The sequence below is a fragment of the Apodemus sylvaticus genome, chromosome 16 (genome assembly GCF_947179515.1).
Source record: "Apodemus sylvaticus chromosome 16, mApoSyl1.1, whole genome shotgun sequence".
In the NCBI taxonomy this organism is placed as follows: domain Eukaryota; kingdom Metazoa; phylum Chordata; class Mammalia; order Rodentia; family Muridae; genus Apodemus; species Apodemus sylvaticus.
Window position 1 is genome coordinate 10,684,129 of NC_067487.1, and position 20,231 is coordinate 10,704,359.

Genomic DNA, 20,231 nt, shown 5'->3' on the forward strand with positions numbered 1-20,231 from the left:
AGGACCACATAGAGACTGAAGACCTGGAAGAGGAACAGAATTAACTATTAGCATTTTTTTAAATAGTCTGTGAACTAAATATGTAAGTAGATTCCTGGTACAATAAAAAATACTTCAGGGGACAGGAAAAATAATAACAGCTCAAAACTTTCTAATATGTGTATATTAAATAAATGAAAGCACAGATTCTCCAGAAAATGTCTGGAGCAAATTTGGTTACTTTGGGTTGCCATACTATGGTAAGCATAGGTAGGTAAGCTGCCAAACCTACTGTAGGAAAAAAGGATGTCCCCTCAAAAAGACATCATGTCCCCATCATCAAAAATGGTGAGGGTGATAAGCTCAATACCTGTGCATTCATTTACTCAAACTCTGTTGCTAACTTCTACCCTGTGCGCCAAAGGGTTTCAGCAGGACACCAGAGACATAAGGAAACCATCGGCACAGCTCGTGTTCCAGGGCTGGATGATTAACACAGCTTGACATGGCAAAGAGAGATGGCCACAGGGATTCCCACGACTGATAACTGATGGAATGAAGGTTGGAACACCAAAGCTGTGCCCTAAATGCTGAGCTAAACAGGCCAGGATCAGTGGTCATGGACATAGGGGATTGACAGGAGAAAATTCTCGGGAGAGAATAGGGTTCTCCTGAGTGTAAGGACAGTATAGGGGTGGGACCTTCAGGTCTGAAGTTATCAAACTCTAAACCAAAATCCACATTTACAGACACAGACTCAGTGACTGGTCATCAAAAGCCATGGTAGGATATCTGTTTGTGGGTGCAAATTCAAGACACAGAAGATAGGAAGTAAGAGAAAGTTGCCAAAATCAAAGTGAAGATAAAAAGGAAAGGGGGAGGGAGGAAAGGAATACCCCTGAGGGAGGAGAAAGTTTACCAGGTACCAGTACCCAGGCCTTCTGGAAGGTGACAATGTCACCAGGCTGAGCACTGTATTAAAGCTAAAACCCTGAAAAGAAAGTCCATTGTGTCCACCGATGAACAGTGCCTTTCCCTATCACTACCTGCCCCGCTCCCCACTCCCCTTTCCCCCCTCACCCCATAGCCCACCTGGCTGAGCTTATTGCTTAGGGTACAGGGTTTAGGGGAACCTATAGGAATTTTAGGGAAAGGTAGCCATACCCTCAAGATTGTACCCTTCCCTAGTAAGGAGAAAATGATGCCAGGCAAGATTCAGGAAACTTAGAAGGCTCAAGACCCCCGTCCCTGAAGTTTGGGAGTTGTTTGTTCATGACCCCTCAGGAAAAGTCACACAAGAGGATGCTTCATACTCTGAAAACCTGGCTAGTGGAGACAAAATCCATTGTATTGAGCCTCACCATCACAGGCAGGCCTTGGCCACATAGAACTCACATCTCCAAACATTGGTACGTTTTATAAAACTCACTAAGCAAGTTAGAAAGTTCCCAGTATGCTTTATTTTTACCATTATACCCCTATTTATTTGGGAGTATTTCATATTCTGGTTCTTTGCAACCTGGAACTACTAGTATAGTTTGGTAAATTTTTAATGGTGTAGCTCAGAGGTATTTTTGATGATTGAATATCCTTCAATAAACAGCGTCTATCAATTTCTAGATTGTTTCCACTGCTCCCTCCCCCTTCCCCTTCGCCTCCTTTTCCCCATTTCTCTCATCCCTCCCTCCCTCTCTGTATTTATGTATTTTACCCTGGCTAAGTTGAGGGTTTATTACCACCACTTTTTCTTCCATACCCCTGAGACCTACATCATTGCCCAGTTCTCAGAACCATTCTTCTAAGAGGCAGGAAGCAGGCACAGTAGCAGATGGTAAAAACAAAGCATCCTACTCATTATCGACACACAGGTGAGAACCCCTTGCTAGTGCTCACTCTATTGACTGTATTGGTCCTCATGCTCTTGGTCCCGAGGCCAACTCTGCCCCTCTGCATGTACCCACATTTCCCCATGAACCAAAGTGTAGTCAACATTAGAGAGGCAGAGCACTGACAGAACCAGGGGCAATAAACCTGTGGAGCAGCTGTAGGACAATTACCTCAGGAAAGAAAAGACTCTTTTTCTAAAGACATACAGAGTTCCTGGAAAGATAAAGTCCTGTGCATGTTACCAAACCCTAGTTGTGTGAGTGGTCTGCATATGAGCATGAGAGTGCACTCCTGTCTTGGGAATGTAGACTTCAGCACTGATGGAACCGAGCAGACAGTCGAGAATATGCCTCATGTAATTTTGATGCGACAATTTTTATTGAACAAGTATGTGATACTTGTTTGGTATGTACAAGGCCCTACACTCTTGGTGCTACAAAACAGGAGATAATACAAGTATTCAACTACTTTCTGTAGTTAACTACAGAATATAGACGAGGCAAATTGAATACTATTTTAAATTTACTTCCTATATTTTTCTAGCAATGTCATACTTTATTTTGAATCTTATATAGTGATTCAAAGTACAAATTAGGTCTTAGGTTGCTTTCTGATTCTCTGGGAAACGTGTGTTTATTGTGACCCATTCCCATTGAATGTTGAGACATGAAGCATATCCTCTTCATATACTTCACTCACTCTGCAGGGAATACAGTCCCTAGTGCATGGTGGCGGAGAGGGTATCTGTACACGGCTCTGCCCTTACCTTCGATTTGCCCTTGCTGTAACAGGCCTTCTTGGTGGCTTCGTCACACTCCCACTCCACAGCCTGCAAAGAAACCAAATCAAAGTTAGGACTTTCAGGAAAGGTGGTGGAGAAAGGAGGTCCTGGTGGCTAGATTAGGTCATAACAGCTCAACCCTGCACCATCACCTTCAGCCCAGCATCAAACAAATATCAAATACAAGGTGTCAAGACCTGGGATTACATTAGACTTTCAAATGAAGACATTTAAAAGACTTGTCCCAAATTCAGCATCATTTCATGCTTAAAGTCGTGGAGAGAACTAGAATTCAAAGCCCATACCTAAACATAGTAAAGCAATATATAGCAAACCAGTAGCCAGCATCAAACTAAATGGAGAGAAACTTGAAGCAATCCCACTAAAATCAGGGACTAGACAGGGCTGCCCCCTTTCTCCTTATCTTTTCAATATTGTACTTGAGGTACTAGCTCGGGCAATTAGACAACATAAGGAGGTCAAAGGGATACAAATTGGAAAGGAAGAAGTCAAACTATCATTATTTGCAGATGATATGATAGTCTACCTAAGTGACCCAAAAAACTCCACTAGAGAACTCCTACAGCTGATAAACAACTTCAGCAAAGTGGCAGGTTATAAAATCAACTCAAGCAAATCAGTAGCCTTCCTATACTCAAAGGATAAGCAGGCTGAGAAAGAAATTAGGGAAATGACCCCCTTCACAAAAGCCACAAACAGTGTAAAATACCTTGGGGTGACTCTTACCAAGCATGTGAAGGATCTGTATGACAAGAACTTCAAGACTATGAAGAAGGAAATGGAAGAAGACCTCAAAAAATGGAAAAACCTCCCATGCTCATGGATCGGCAGGATTAATATAGTTAAAATGGCCATTTTGCCAAAAGCAATATACAGATTCAATGCAATACCCATCAAAATCCCAACTCAACTCTTCACAGTTAGAAAGAGCAATCCTCAAATTCATCTGGAATAACAAAAAACCCAGGATAGCTAAAACTATTCTCAATGATAAAAGAAATTCTGGGGGGTATCAGTATCCCTGACCTCAAGCAATACTACAGAGCAATAGTGTTAAAAACTGCATGGTATTGGTACAGTGACAGGCAGACAGATCAATGGAACAGGATTGAAGATCCAGAAATGAACCCACACACCTATGGCCACTTGATCCTCGACAAAGGGGCTGAAAACATCCAATGGAAAAAAGATAGCCTTTTCAACAAATGGTGCTGGTTCAAATGGAGGTCAGCATGCAGAAGAATGGGAATTGATCTATCCTTGTCTCCTTGTACTAAGCTCAACTCCAAATGGATCAAGGACCTCCACATAAAGCCAGACACTCTGAAGCTAATAGAAAAGAAACTGGGCAAGACCCTTGAGGACATCGGTACAGGGGGAAAGTTCCTGAACAGAACACCAATAGCGTATGCTCTAAGATCAAGAATTGACAAATGGGACCTCATAAAATTACAAAGTTTCTGTAAGGCAAAGGACACCATCAACAAGACAAATCTGCAACCAACAAATTGGGAAAAGATCTTCACCAACTCTACATCAGATAGAGGGCTAATATCCAAGATATATAAAGAACTCAAGAAGTTACACTCCAGAAAACCAAATAACCCTATTAAAAAATGGAGTACAGAGTTAAACAAAGAATTTTCACCTGAAGAACTTCGGATGGCGGAGAAGCATCTTAAAAAATGCTCAACTTCATTAGTCATTAGGGAAATGCAAATCAAAAGAAACCTGAGATTACACCAGTCAGAATGGCTAAGATTAAAAATTCAGGAGACAGCAGATGTTGGCAAGGATGTGGAGAAAGAGGAACACCCCTCCACTGCTGGTGTGGTTGCAAATTGGTACAACCACTCTGGAAATCAGCCTGGCGGTTCCTCCGAAAACTGGGCACCTCACTTCCAGAAGATCCTGCTATACCACTCCTGGGCATATACCCAGAAGATTCCCCAGCATGCAATAAGGATACATGTTCCCCTATGTTCATAGCAGACCTATTTATAATTGCCAGAAGCTGGAAAGAACCCAGGTATCCCTCAACAGAAGAGTAGATGCAAAAAATGTGGTATATATGCACAATGGAGTACTATTCAGCCATTAGAAACAATGAATTCATGAAATTCTTAGGCAAATGGATGGAGCTGGAGAACATCATACTAAGTGAGGTAACCCAGACTCAAAAGATAAATCATGGTATGCACTCACTAATAAGTGGGTGTTAACCTAGAGAAGTGGAATACCCAAAACATAATCCACACATCAAATGATGTACAAGAAGGAGGAGTGGCCCCTGGTTCTGGAAAGACTCAGTGAAGCAGTATAAGGCAAAACCAGAACAGGGAAGTGGGAAGGGTTGGGTGGGAAAACAGTGGGAGGAAAGGGGGCTGATGGGACTTTCGGGAGTGGGCGTTCTAGAAAAGGGGAAATCATTTGAAATGTAAATAAAAAATTTATTGAATAAAAAAAATAAAAAAAATAAAAGACTTGTCCTCTTTAGAGTCTGTTTCATAGTCAAGGTAGTAGAACCTTTAGACACAGTTACTGGTAAACAAGATTGATTACTTCTGGGAAAGAAGGACAAGTTCCCAGCACAGAAGACTGTGAAACAGAGTCACCTGAATCATTCCAAGCCACAGAGCTTATTCACAGCGTGACTCGTGGATAATGAGTTAAGACTCGTGGATAATGCCACAGATAACTGCGCATTCTAGCTACCACAATACTTGTATACATGCCAGTCAGAGCATGCCTGGTGCATGCACAGAACACTGGGACTGTTTTCAATCTCCACACTGCCACCAGCTCTATTTAAAACAATGATGTTTAGTACTTTACAAACTTTTCAAATCGAACTCATGCTGATCAAGCTGACAGGTGGATTAGCACATCTAGTCACAAACAGAACTGTGATACTTAAGATGATAATGCAGGTTTTGAAGACAGAGGTGATTTACAACTTACGTTTGAGAGTCACTTAACACCAGCTCAAACATTGAATTATTGTTCTTTTTCTACTATTTCTGTGGTATGTAGACTTTTATGTGGGAAGTCTATATATTTTTTCATATGTTGTATTTTTTTCTAGCTGTTAAAATTAGATTTCTGAAGATTCAGTTATGGACCAGTGAAGTTATTTTCAGGAAAACTTGTGAGGAACAATCTTTTTAGGTCAGAAAATGTCAGAGAAGAAACAACACTCAACCCAATATAAACCAAAGTAAAATAATATGCAGGAAAATACTGGCCAGGAAAAATTGTTTCTCAATTCTCCAAAACCTAGGAGAACATAAGGTCAGACTGCTGTTGCCAAACACTGATACACAAGAAAGGCAGTCATAACAACTGTGTGAAGAAAGGCTTCTCCCTCTCAACAAACATGAGATGAGAACAAGAAAGCCAGCCACACAGAACCCCTTGGTGTTCCTCAAACAGGATCAATGCCAGGTCTGCTTATTATGATCATGTGAATCATGAATGTAGTCAGTATCGACGACCTCTGATTAGAGTGTGCTAATTCCGAGACCCTTTCCTGGGTCAGTGTGCAGTGGGGGCAGTGAAAGTGTAGCTAATCAGTGTCTCAATGCAAGAACTGCCTTGGATTCCATCCAGGATGGCAAATATTTCCATCAGCAGCACCAAGGTAAGAACTGTACACACAGCACTGTGATGTGCAGACTCCAAAAATGAAAATAAACTCACTGTTCCCTTTGTGTGACCCTTAATAGGCTCCATTCTTACATCCGTTTATAGAAAACCGACTGTTGTATCTTTGCTCTTATTTAAATATGGAACAGAATCCATGAGCTGATGCATTCCTTTAGCAACAAAGAACTCATTACGAATTTAAGCTGATATTAACAAAGTGGTTGATGTCACTGAACAGAAAGAGGGGTTCCAGTTACACAGCTATGAGCACTTCTGTATGGTGAGTCACCTCAATGGAGGGGGTGCTCTCGGTGGCTCTTGTTGAGCTGGTGATGTTGTTAAAGTTAAATATTGGGGAATGGGAGACAGCTATGTTAGGAAAGTTTCACAAAGCTGGGTGTGAGGGCACTTGCTTATAGTTCCAGTTCTGAGGAGGGGGCATCAGGCAGGACTTCTTGGCTGCCCAGGTGGTCTAGCCTCACCAGGGAGTTTTAAACAATGTAGAAAGCATGTTAAAAAGGAAACAAGACCCATCAGGGTAGGTGGTACCAGAGAAATGATACTCAAGGTTGTCTCCCCGACCCGTCTTCTTCTCTCTCTCCCCCACTTTGTCTCTTTGTCGTTCTTTGTTTCTGTTTCTCTCTCTCTCTGTCTCTCTCTCTGTCTCTCTCTCTCTCTCTGTCTTTCTCTGTCTCTCTGTCTCTGTCTCTGTCTCTGTCTCTCTCTCTCTCTCTCTCTCTCTCACACACACACACACACTCATACACACACACCTGCATATATCTCATGCATATGCTCACATGGAGACACACAAGGAATACTTGTTGGTGTATGTTTGACAAGAAGGATGATGAGCTTCAAGCCTGCCTGGGCTGTAGAGGAGTCATGCTTAGACTGAGTGACCTGGTAGGACCTTCAACAGGGAGCTGAGGATGGAGCCCTTGTCTACCAAGTAGGAAACCTGAGAGGAATGCAAGAAAAGGACAATATTAATAGTCTCCTGAATAAACATAAGAGGTGTGGGCAGCAGGGTGAGCCCCAGGATTAAGAAAGAATATGAATCAAATGCCATCAATGTTCTTAGATCTCCCTGCTGCCGCCACTGCTGCTCCTGGTAAACAAACAGCTTCTCAATTCTAGCTGGTGCTCAAGTAGCCTTCACATTTTCAAGATAAATATTGGCCAAGGACAAGGAGTGAAAAGAAACAGCGAAAACAGAGCATGAGTTTTCATAAATACTCCATTACTTTGTCGAGAATACTGAAAAAGAGCAACTGCTCACACACATTTATTACATCAATAGTAACACAGGACACATTGATGTTTCTCTTACTTGAAGCAAAGGGGAATCTACTGGGGTCCTTCTCTATCACCAGCCTTTCAACAAGACTCAAATCCAGAATTAATGAGAAATCATGGCTGTTTAGATTTTCTATGGCTTCAAATTATTCACAAAGAGAGGGAAAGGAAATTATATATTAGTGATGGGAATTTACCAAGAGAAGATAGTAAAGAATACATGTGGTTAGGTATTTCAGAACTGTATGAAAAACGAAGGTGGAAAGGAGACTCCTCTAGATTTACAAGAGGATTAAGAGTCCTGGACTAATCTCATAATCTCATTTTTCGTTTTGTGCAGTACCAAACTAGATTTTGCCTTGTGGTCTTGTGGAAGCTACGGAAAACATGTTTCCACAGGAGAAAAGCAGAGGGGTTAATGGAATTATCCTGCATTAGATTTTGCTTTTCAAAGTTTCTCATCTTTTGTACAAGCTCAGCATCCCATGAAGCTCATTGCTGTCTTTTATTGTAAGGACCCATCCTTGTCGATGAAAGGTCTTTGACTCAGACTCTATTCTAGTCTCACGGAAACTGGTTATTTGTACCTGTACCATTATTTTGGAGCAAAAGCCACAATTGACTTGGGAAGTGTCCTATGCCTGCCTTCACATTCGCTCTCACCACACTTGTGTCCTGCCACCTCGCCTGCTATTCTGGCAGTCAAAACAAATGGTAAGGCACTGAGCATTTCCAATGTCAGTACAACTCAGTCACACAGCCTCAAAATCAAAATCAAATAATAAAATAAATTAAAATAAAAAAACACCTTTATGTTTTGCTACCTTTTGTCTTTTCTACTGCAGGAGAGAAAGGACACATGATTATTCTATTATTCAATGTTTAATGTTCATTAGACATGTCAGAAGCAAACATAAAACAATAATAGTGGTAACTTGGATGCTCGATGAATCAATGATCTTGAGGATCTACATTTATAAAAACTTAGGCTTCCTAAGAGGTACCCCAAACTTTTCTATAAAGACACAAAAATATTTTCTGTGATATTAAATCCATTTAAAAGTCTTGCTGTGGTTCGGTGCATGATACCTTTTTCATTTCATATTCATGAGATGCCGACTACGTATACTCCATCCTGCTGATGAAAGAAGATAGATAACACGTGTTCAATAAATTTGTGATTTAAAATTATTTCAGAACCTTCAATAAAAGAGTGTACTGAATGCTTGGGCAGAGCACACAGCAGCACCTGCGTCCTTCTCTGGGTACAGTAGCTTCAAATGGTGGGTATCTCAAGTCCAGTGGTAAGCTTGGGCTTATAGCATTCTCAATCAATGTTTGGCAAGGGGCAGTGCTACAGCCAGAGCAGTAGAGAAGGGTACAGGACAACAGAACACTGATTTTACAACTACAGAAACCCAGCGATGTAAGAAACAATCTGTTGTTTCACAGTAGACTATAACAGATCTCCGTCATTCTGCACAGGGCCGTGCTCCAGTCGTGACGAGTGAAGCTGTGATCTCAAGAGTAAGTCAGATGTTGGGAAGAAAAAGATTGGCTCTTTTTATGGACTTGCTCCATACATATAAATCCACAGTTCTCAGAAGTGTATAAACAAAGCTGTGTATTATCACATTCCACAGCAAGAGAAGTTAATTAGAAGGGGACGAGCAGCGGTGGATGCTTTTCATAACAATGAGGAGAACAACATTCCAGGCAGATGGGCCACTGCTCTTTCAGCAGATGGCTCTGCTAATTAGATACTGGCAAAAGATAACATTTAAAAAAAAACTAGTTTAATTACACAGCACCAAAAATTAACAACCACCTGAGGGCTTTGGGGGCGTGTGTGGTTTTCATATGTTTGCATTCATATTCTTTCTGTCATGTATTTCCGTGACACATTGGAGAGTGTTACATTGTCACCACCATTATAAACAAATTGTCGGGGACTGTGGGGCCATACCTTTGTTCAAAACAAGCAAAACTCAAATGAAACTTGAAACTAGAGGGGATTTCACAGTGTCTGAATAGATCATCATTCTAGTCAGCCTTGAATATGACTGTCTTCACCATTTACCTTTATTTGGAAGTTATGTCTCTTCCAAAGTGACATAAATCTAATTGTGCAGAGGTAGAATATTTTAGTCACTTTGGGAGAGCTGTCCAATGCTCAACATTGTCTTTACGTCTTATGGAAAATGTGACTGTTAATTTTCAAATGAATCCATAGCATACTTGCCTTCCTGATTATGTCAGAGACTCCAGTTGTTTCCCATGGGCAGTTCCTCAAAAAGCATGAGGCTAGAAGGAACTAATTTAACTAATCTTCTTACAAGTATCTTTTTACATAAAAACCCTAATATCTTGTTTTTAATTCTTGCTGCATGAACATCAATATGCAGTACAGTGATGTATCTTATTCTTAGAGCTCTTGTAAGTATTAAAATATTTTTACCACGATATATTGAGACATTTATTGTTCCTCACCTAATGCCAAATCAAAGTCACTTTAGCTAAATGCATGACTCCAAATATGTTGAATGTTCTTTGTGTATTTGATGTCTTAATTAATATAGATAACGCTTCAGTGTTTCCCAGGCCGAATGACAAACTGTGTGATTTTAACAAAATTAATAGGTTCTTACAGGTTTGGAGGTTGGGTATTTTAAATCAGGGCCGTAATGGGTTGCTCCTTTAGGAACTGGGAGGACTCTGCCTAGGCCACTGTCCTAGCCTTTAGCAGGAAAAAGGCCTTCGGTATTTCTTGGCTTGCACTTACAACAATTCTCAGATAACACAAGGTCTTCTGTAATTGAAACAAAATTCCCTCTTCTTGTAAGGTCACTAGCCACTGGATTGGAGCCCAACACAAATCAGTAATGACAATATCATACTAATTATAGTACATGTGCAAGATTTATTTCCAAATAAGGTCACAATTTGAGGTTTGTGGTGGTTTTGACTGGGGTGGCTAATAGTAAGCCCAGTAAGTACCATATCACATTTGGACTGACAGTGATATACCAATAAGAGCCATTGCTCTGGGTGAAATTAGTTCCCCAGTTTAATGCAAAAATTGACAATTCCTTGAACTTGAATGCACTAGCTGCACTAGAAGAAGGTTTTTACACTTTTATCTTACCTAGCTGTCTATAATTCCTGTGATAAGTATGATTACTATAAGATTTTGAATGAAGGTATTGTCTGGGTATTTGCCAAAGTCCCACTGATTTCAGGTGGTTCACTAACACTGAAATTTCATGGCTTGGATTTGAGCCTATCCTGCTACTGGGACTGTCAAGTTAAGTGCTTCTTGGCTATTTGACTCATGTATTTCTTTGTTTCTTTTTGCTGTGATTCAGAAAAATACATACCTGAAGCATACAAATTTGTGCATGTCTAAGGTCGGAGCTATTGGCATTCAGTATATATTAATCACAAAATCCATTGATTCCCATGTCATAGAAGGTATTCATTTTTAAAACTCTGGACCCTCTCACAGAACAAGTATTGATTTTAAACAGCTTGTGATTCATCTAATGTGACCATTGCCTGGCCAGGGTGTGACCTACAACAGCTAGGCTGGTTTCAAGAACTCCAACACAGACTGATTCTGATACAACAGGAGAGTTCTATTTCTTCACAGATGTGAGATCCCACCATCGCCATCCCCATTTCACAGCAATAGAAACCAAAGATATCTAGAACATTCTATCATCTTTCCTACTGCCTCTGTCCAATCTGCTCCATGTGGCTTACGGTTCTTAGAATGGCCATTGAAAGCTGCCCTGATTTGGACAGCCTGGCGTGTATCCTGTGGGCTATATGATCTCCTTTCTGGAATTGCCTTACACAAGGAGGCCATATAGCCATGGCATTTTCCTCCTGCAAACTTATGCTGAACTCTTTATACTCAAAAACACATGTAAACTGTTGTCTGGGCTGGAGATTTACTTCAGTGGCCATCATTTGTGTAGCGTGAACGACCTTTGCTTCACACTGGAGAAAATACCAAAAACAAGCCTGAAATCCCAAAGACAAAAGCACCAACCTGTCTCTCCTGTCCTCCAAAAAGCTAACTGTGCCTGGTCAGGAGGCTGAGTTGCCTAGTTCACTTACTTATTTCCTAGAGCAATCACACACACACACACACACACACACACACACACACACACACACACCAGCTCCCAACCTCTGCCATGGGAAAGAGCTACATGGGAGATAGAGCCTGGGAGCTGGTGGAGTGATTCACATATGGCCACCATCACAGTTTCCTCCTGACGCTGGACAACAAGTACACAGGAGCAGCCATATGAAGAGGGGGAAGGGATCACCTAGATCGGAGACTCTCACAGTGGTAGAGTAGTAACTATATTATTTAACTGGTACTGTAAACCTCTCATAAAAAAGAAGATGAGTGTGAAGCCAGGCTATGGGTGGCTGTTGAGACTGTGTCACAGTAAGTCTTTAGGAAAGCGTGAGACTGAGATAGCTGTGCCCTGCCATGGTGCTTGCACTAGCTACCCACCTGCTTGCTTTGTTCTGGCTTCTACTTCTGAAAACATAAACATGCACACCCCTTAGGGAGCTGGAAATAAAGCTATCTTTGAATCTCAGTTATGTGTGGGTGAAATCTGAGATGATATTGGATCCCTTTCCCCCAGGCTGTGCATTAAACAAAGGTACCCAGACTCTGCAACAACAAATTTTACTTACTAAGGAAGGTATGCCCACGTTTAAATTTTTGTACAAGTCACATTCTCTGGTGTCAAAAATGTTTAAACTTCTTGAAATCTGGGATCTCAGCAAGCACAAATGATGAAGCAGAGCTGTGGGGATATAGACGCCTCTGGTGACTGAACCACTCCAGGTATGGAGATTGGACCAGAGGATAGAAGCACTGACTAAGAAGGGGCGAGTTCCCATAGACTCACTCCTCAGCACATGAGAACCTGCTGTGGTGCTGTGGTGCTGCTGTGAATGAAAATAATTAGTCAAAACCCCATGTCAAAAACCATTATTCTGTCTAGTTCAGAACCTGACGCTATGGTGGCCAGCATGGAGGCACCCAACAGGTGTTATACCCCATGACTCCCATGAAGAAGTATGGAGAGGGTCCTAATCCTGGAAAGGATTGAGCTAGCATTGGAGGGGAGTATAAGGACAGAGAAAAAGGAGGGAGATGATTGGAGAATGGATGGAGAGAAGAAGGTTTATGGGGCATATTGGGAGGGGGGATCTGGGAAAGGGGAAATCATTTGAAATGTAAACAAAGAATATAGAAAATAAAAATATTAAAAAAGAAAGAAAGAAAGCCATAAGTGGAGGAAAGGGTAGTCACAGCGGTGGTCAAGGTTCTCTGAACCTTAATTATAGGTTCAAAGAAATACTCTTGCCTCCAGAGTTTAAAATAAATGATCCCTATCGTCCTCCGGAAGTGTCGTGCCCAGTTTTCTGAGGAATTGCCAGACTGATTTCTAGAGTGGTTGTACCAGCTTGCAACCCCACCAGCAGTGGAGGAGTGTTCCTCTTTCTCCACATTCTCACCAACGCCTGCTGTCTCCTGAGTTTTTAATCTTAGCCATTCTGACTGGTGTGAGGTGAAATATCAGGGTTGTTTTGATCTGCATTTCCCTAATGACAATGAAATGATGTTGAGCACTTCTTCAGGTGTTTCTCAGTCATCCTAAGTTCTTCAGGTGAAAATTCTTTGTTTAGCTCTGTACCTCATTTTTAATAGGGTTATTTGGTTTTCTGGGGTCTAAATTTTTGAGTTCTTTGTATATATTGGATATTAGCCCTCTATCAGAGGAAGGGTTGGTGAAGATCTTTTTCCAATTTGTTGGATGCCGATTTGTCCTTTTGACACTCAGAAACTTTGTAATTTTATGTCCTTTGCCTTACAGAACCTTTGTGATTTTATGAGGTCCCATTTGTCAATTCTTGATCTTAGAGCATAAGCTATTGGTATTCTGTTCAGGAACTTTCCCCCTGTGCTCATGTCCTCAAGGGTCTTCCCCAGGACCCTGCTATTCCATTCCAGAGCATATACCCAGAGGATTCCCCAGCATGTAATAAGGATACATGCTCCACTATGTTCATAGCAGCCCTATTTATAATAGCAAGAAGCTGGAAAGAACCCAGATGTCCCTCAACGGAGGAATGGATATTAAAAATGTAGTATATATACACAATGGAATACTATTCAGCTATTAGAAACAATGAATTCATGAAATTCTTAGACAAATGGATGGAGCTGGAGAACATCATCCTAAATGTGGTAACCCAGTCTCAAAAGAACACTCATGGTATGTACTCACTGATAAATGGATACTAGCCTAGAAGCTTGGAATACCCAAGACACAATCCACATATCAAATGATGTCCAAGAAGAAGGAAGGAGTGACCCCTGATTCTGGAAAGGCTCAGTGCAACAGTGTAGGGGAATACCAGGAATGGTGGGGGAACAGGAGGAGGGAAGAGGGCTTATAGGACTTTCGGGGAGTGGGGATCAAGGAAAGGGGAAATCATTTGAAATATAAAGAATATATCGAACAAAAAAAAAAGAAAAAAATTATCCCTATGAATTCAAGTAAGACTGTCTTGAAATGTGGTCTTGTCCATTCTACAAGCTTAAATTGAGTGAAATTGCACTCACGAGAGGAATGAGTAGTTTTATACCAGAGTTCTTGAAAGTATGCGCATGTCCATGACCCAATGAGACCTCAATCGCTTGGGATAAGAGTCCTGACATCACAGTGGTTAAGGACCAGGACTTCTTTGTTTATGTTCATAGTTGCCAAAGGTGTCTTTTTAAAAACATTTAGTTATAAGAGGCTGAGGAGCTGAGGGGGTTTCCAGCCCCATGGGGGAGCAAAAGTGTCAACTGGCCAGACTCCCTGGAGCTTCTGGGGACTGGACTTCCAACCAAAGAGTACACATGGCTCCGGTTGCATATGTGGGAGACGCTGGTTTTGTTGGACATCAGCGGGAGGAGCGGCCCTTGGGCCTGAGGGGGTTCGATGCCCCAGTGTAGGGGAATGCCAGGGCGGGAAGGCAGAAGTGAGTAGGTATGTGGGTGGGTGGAGGAGCACCCTCATAGAGGCAGGGAGAGGGGGATGGGATAGTGGGTTTCCAGAGGGGAGACATGGAAACAGGGTAACATTTAAAATGTAAGTAAAGAAAATATCCAATAAAAGAAAAAAAGAAAAAAGAAAAAATGCATTTAATTATGCCCTTTGTTTCAGATAGTGAAAATATGATATTTGCTAAAAACTAGCAAACAAAAAATATTAAATAATTTGAAATAATATTTATTGTGCATCTATAGAGAGGTATCCAGAAAGGATTAAGCTGTGGAAACTTCCAAGCCCAGGTGAATCACCTAGCTTATTTGAGTAATGGCATCTGGGCTACTCTTCGGAATGAATAAATTGGTACAAGGAAGCCTGCCTTAGAGTTCTCTTCACAATGGTGAAGTCATGTGGTCTCTGGCAACACTTCCTTTTGCAAATCTGAAGAAAAAAGGCACTCATACGCTGACATTGTTAAGAAAATAAGTGGAAATAAACCAGTTTGCCCTTAATGCAGGGGTGAATTCTTGAGCCACTGATGACATTCATTTCGCAATATGGTTAAGGAGCTTTAAAGGGACCACAGCCAGCAGCTGTGGGAAGGCTCATCATGCACAGCTTGAGGACAGTGGAGATGCAGGTGTCCCTGTGCCTTTGTTTGTCCTCACCTTTTATTTTATTGACATTATTAGAGTGTCTTCGGTTTTCACAAAGACGGCCTCATTTTTCATTTGGTGTGATCATTTCTCAGTTGTAATGTAAAGTCGCCAAAGCCGTGCTCACCAGTTTATTTTATTTTATTTTTTTATTATCAAATATCCTGGCTGAATCCTAGCAAAGTACTTCTGGTATGAACTCTCAGATCAATAGCCAATATAGATGCAAATATATGGGGTTTTGTTTCCAGCTTTTCTGTGAATCTTTTATAGTTTTCTTTCTTTTTTTTCCCTTCTGACATTGGCTTCAGGAAAACAAACAATTCTTGAGATCTCATTAATTTTCCTCTAGAAATCTGGGATAGAGGGAACACTCTCCATTTGCCAGAGCACTTACAAAGACAAGATTATGCATCTTTACTGGGGAAATATTTCCTGCTCAGTGAGCCACTTAGGAATTCATTATTCAGCTCCCATACACGTTCTTTTCGAGGCACATCTACAAAGATTGACTTTACTTCCATCTTGAGAATGTATCGATCTACTTTTTTCCACAATATCTGGAAAGCTCCTCTTAGGAACTTTGCAGGTTCTTATCCCTTACAGCTTTTACTTTCTTTTGCTAAGAGATGTGGACATTGAACTGCGTCTTCTGGTATATATTCCACCATATTTTTACTCTGATGGTTTGAAACAGTACGTACTGCTGGCCAAGAAGAGCATTGCTTACAGTTGTGTAAAGACGTTAAATGAGAACTCCATGACAATTGTGGATCTGTCTTTTACCCAGCTAACATCTAATATGATCATAACCTGATTGGTGTCTCTGTGCCCATCTGCATATTCCACTTGTAAATCAAATGTGTCACCTACAATGAAAGCAATTTTGTCACTTCCTTTATCAAATCTTTTTTATTTATATTGTAATCTGATTACTCTTATAGAAGTCTTAAAATATTATCTTTACTAGCAAAATTTTTGTTTACAAAAAGCTCTTAAAAACTAAAACTCTTGAAATAAAAGAAAACCAGGAATTGGTGATTTTTTAAAAAAATATTCATGTCTCTTATACTTCTATTGACAATGCATTATTTTTTATTAAATTCATTCTCCTCTCATTCTATCTGCAGTAGCCTCTTGGTTATGTTATGACTATAAATTTGACAATTAACTGTCAGATTTTCATTCTAGCCCAACCTCCCATGAAATGAGTTTAATTTGGGGTAAATTAATTGCATACAGTAATGAATTTTGGTATATGGTTATGAGTAGACTGTAAAATACGGGACAGGATGTAAAAGCATGAAACTGTTGGGCTAGATAAATGTTGCCCCTGTAAAACACCCACACAGATAGCCCGGATCCAGGAACAGCACCGTGAGGGCAGAGAGAAGGGATTACGGATGTGATTGGACTCTAAGTTTTTAGATGAGGCAGTGAGGGGATGTAACTTTCCTACAGGAGGAGGCAATGTGGACACAGGCTGAGGGTTCATAGAACCATAGTCACAGAAGTGTTCGTGTACCCCAAATTAAGAGACACAGAAGAGGGGTCACACTAAAATCCCAGGGGATACCACCCAGCTCCCACGTTGGCTTGTATCACAGGATCTCTTTTAAACTTCTGTTAAGAATGAGTTTTTGCTGTCATCAGCCTCCAAGTAAGTGGTAATTTACTGTAGCAACTCCTAGACACTCATATAGGAACATACCTTGAATTACATACAGTCCATGAAGGAGTTCCAGCACCACTATAGAGATCAATGGTGTGTGTGTGTGTGTGTGTGTGTGTGTGTGTGTGTGTGTGTCTACTCACACGCACATGCAAGATATTGACTGTGAGATTAGTAACTGAGAGAGAGGTTTCAAAGAAGGCCTGAGAGGAATAGAGATAAAGAGAAGATTGTACTGAGGCCACTGCAGGCATGCACCCAGACATGGGGTGGAGGGCAAGAAGGGAAGAAAACTAACAGAGTGCCAGGCATGTCAGGAACAGAAGGAAACTGTCCTTTGAAAACTTAGAAACAAGGACAAAGAAATTTCCAGTCTGGCTGAAGTGAATTCCCATCTCTCCCATGCGTGGCTTTGCCAGTTGGGTTTGAGTGACCGGCACAAAGTGCCTTCTCTTTCCCCATACGTAGCTCACCTCTGCTCCTGAGAAGCGACCTAGGGATTGTTTCTAAGAAAAATAGGATAGGAAGGCAGGTCTATTTCCAACATGGTTAATTGAACAAAAGGACCTGACTCACACAAATTCATCACACTTTTAAAACAAACACACTTTTCGTATTTGGTGATAAATTCCAGCTGTGTGTGTGTGTGTGTGAGAGAGAGAGAGAGAGAGAGAGAGAGAGAGAGAGAGAGAGAGAGAGAGAGAGAGAGAGAGAAGCAAAACCCAAACCATATTAATCACATGATAGGTAGCCCTAACATCAGAGGAATTCAAAATAGCTCGGCACAAGACCTTTTCTTCAAAGTCATACCACGGTGATTTATTTGCTTGAAATTTCATGTCCTAAGTCAAGCAAATGAGATGATATAAAAAATGACACAAACAGAAATGAAAAATGAGGGGAAACTTGTAACTCGCCATCTAGGACATGCAACGAAGCTAAGGAGGCTAGAATTTAGGAGCGGAAAAATAAGGAAACCAAATCATGTTTTACATCTGCGAGTCTTACATTTCTCTCAGAATCCCGAAAAGAAAAGAAAATGTTACTAAATGCTAATATTTTTTTCTGCCTCCAATCTAGTCAGAAAAGGGCACTTGACCTTAGCCAGCCAGCATCGCAGATCTCAGTAGAATTTAGAATTTCAGGGAAAGCAGGTCCCCATTACAACCCTGAATGTCAACAGTGAAAACGCAAGGCTCGTTATAAGTGATGCTGAGAATAACTCTGACTTCTCAAAGTTTGACTGTGAATGTTCAGTCTGCCCTGCCAACGTCCACTGCAGCATTATGGATTTATCCCAATTCAGCATACAAGACCCGTGAAACTGAGACACCCCCAAGAAGCTAGGTATGTTCTAAGGGCAAATGTTGCAAGAATAAGGAAAACATTGTAAACGTGCAGTAGCATCCAAGGTTGGCAGGACAACAGGCAGGAGAAAGTAGTCCAGCTTGTACAAATATCCAAATGACCGGATATGATACTGGTGTCTCTCCACCCATCTGCATATTCAAATAACTGGAAATGCTGCTGGAGTCTCTCTCCTAGCAACCTGTGGCCCCATCATGAGTCTTACAATCAAGTGATACATGCAGGTGGAAAGATGTATTTCAAGGCTGCTATGTGACTGAATAACAGACCTCAGAGTCTGTTATGTCAGAGTCTGGGTCTGTTAACTCAACTGCAGTGGTGTTTTCATCAATGAATTGCCTGAATCTGCTTGACCCGATTTCCTCCCATTTTAACAAAGCTTTGTTGAAAGGCCTGGTTTACCTGCTTTGAAAGTATTGTAAAAGAAACATGTTGCTTTCTCTTTTTAATAAAAGACCCTGCCTAAGAAGATGGCTAGGGAGATATCTGCCTCTTCATGTTTTCATTTCGTCGATGGTGATTCTTCTCCCATCTAAGTGCTCAAAGTTCACGGAAAACACAAAAAACAAACTTAACTCAGGTAACGTTATTGCTATATTCTGTCAGCTTATCCAGAACTACTTGACATGATACCTAGTTCCATGACACAGAAATCTGTCACTGTGGCACTCGCAGCCTACAGGATGCATTCGTGGGTAATCTTATCTTTATCTCCTCTAATGTAATACAGAAACCCAGTTAGGGAATAGACTCCAGTCTGATTTTCTGTTGAATGTTCTATAATACATATTTTGTATTCAGGTGTGATAAGTTGCCAGATAGGACTGTGTCCACAACCTGAGCTGGAAGACGGCCAGACCAAGGCAGCCCACTGAATTTCTAAGCTGAGATCCTAAAACTCCATACTTTCCTAAGTGGTGAAAATCAAGTTCTAAAATCAACAAAGGAAGATGGCAGCCACGCCCATACCATCCTCTCTTATCCCCAAGGGGAAAGACATTAGCCACGCCCATCCTCTCACAACACCAAGCAGAGATCACCTAGGGGTGTGTCATGGTTTATGAGAAACTTCCCAGGTGTTCCTGGTGTCCTTCACACTGGGAGTTTCCCCTAGGAGGTATGATGCTGATTAGTTAACACCCTGGGTAAGTGCTAAGGTTTAGGGGGATAGTTGTGGACTCCTTAAAGACACTACAGAGACTTTAATAGCTCTTAAGTCTTTAATGCAAACAGCTGTATGCCACATTCCCTGAGGGCTACCAGTATGATTAAGGTGGATCATTAAGGAAATCTGTTTAAGATCCTCAAAAAATAAGAATGTATATTTTAAAAGCTAGGTTATATGTCAAAATACACTTTCTCCTATATTTTTCCATACGTGTTCTTACTTGATGGCAATGATTTAATGGATTTTGATGACAGATAATTAGGCCTCTTAATTATACATGGAGAATGTTGAAGCTGCAAAATCAGACTCCATATACATATGCTCGGATATCAATTATAAAGTATTTAATTGCTTTTTAATTTTAATTTGTTTTCTTTATTTTTTGAGAACTCCATCACATACTCAATGAAATATGATCATGACTGACCCCATTCCCTTGTTCCAGCTCTCTCCTTGTCCCACAGCATACTCCTTCCAACTTCAAGTCATTATATTATTATTATACTACTTATAATAATAATGATGATGATAATAATAATACTTTAAAAAATCTGCTAAGTCCACTTAATGCTGCCCATAAGTGTAAGTGTGTGGGGCCAGCCACTGAAGCATGGGCTTTTAACCAGAGGCATAAAACTGCTTCCTATGGCGCAGGCTTTAAATCTAACCAGAAATCAGC

The 20,231-nt window shown here is 40.9% G+C and overlaps 1 protein-coding gene across 1 annotated transcript in view; it reads right to left on the reverse strand.

Annotated features, from left to right (window-relative positions):
• Sema5a (semaphorin 5A) overlaps nucleotides 1-20,231 on the reverse strand; it is a 453,217-nt gene that overhangs the window by 152,291 nt on the left and 280,695 nt on the right. The window contains exon 6 of the mRNA XM_052159481.1: nucleotides 2,633-2,695. Within this exon, the coding sequence (XP_052015441.1) occupies nucleotides 2,633-2,695 (63 nt within the window). The remainder of the gene's footprint in view (nucleotides 1-2,632; nucleotides 2,696-20,231) is intronic.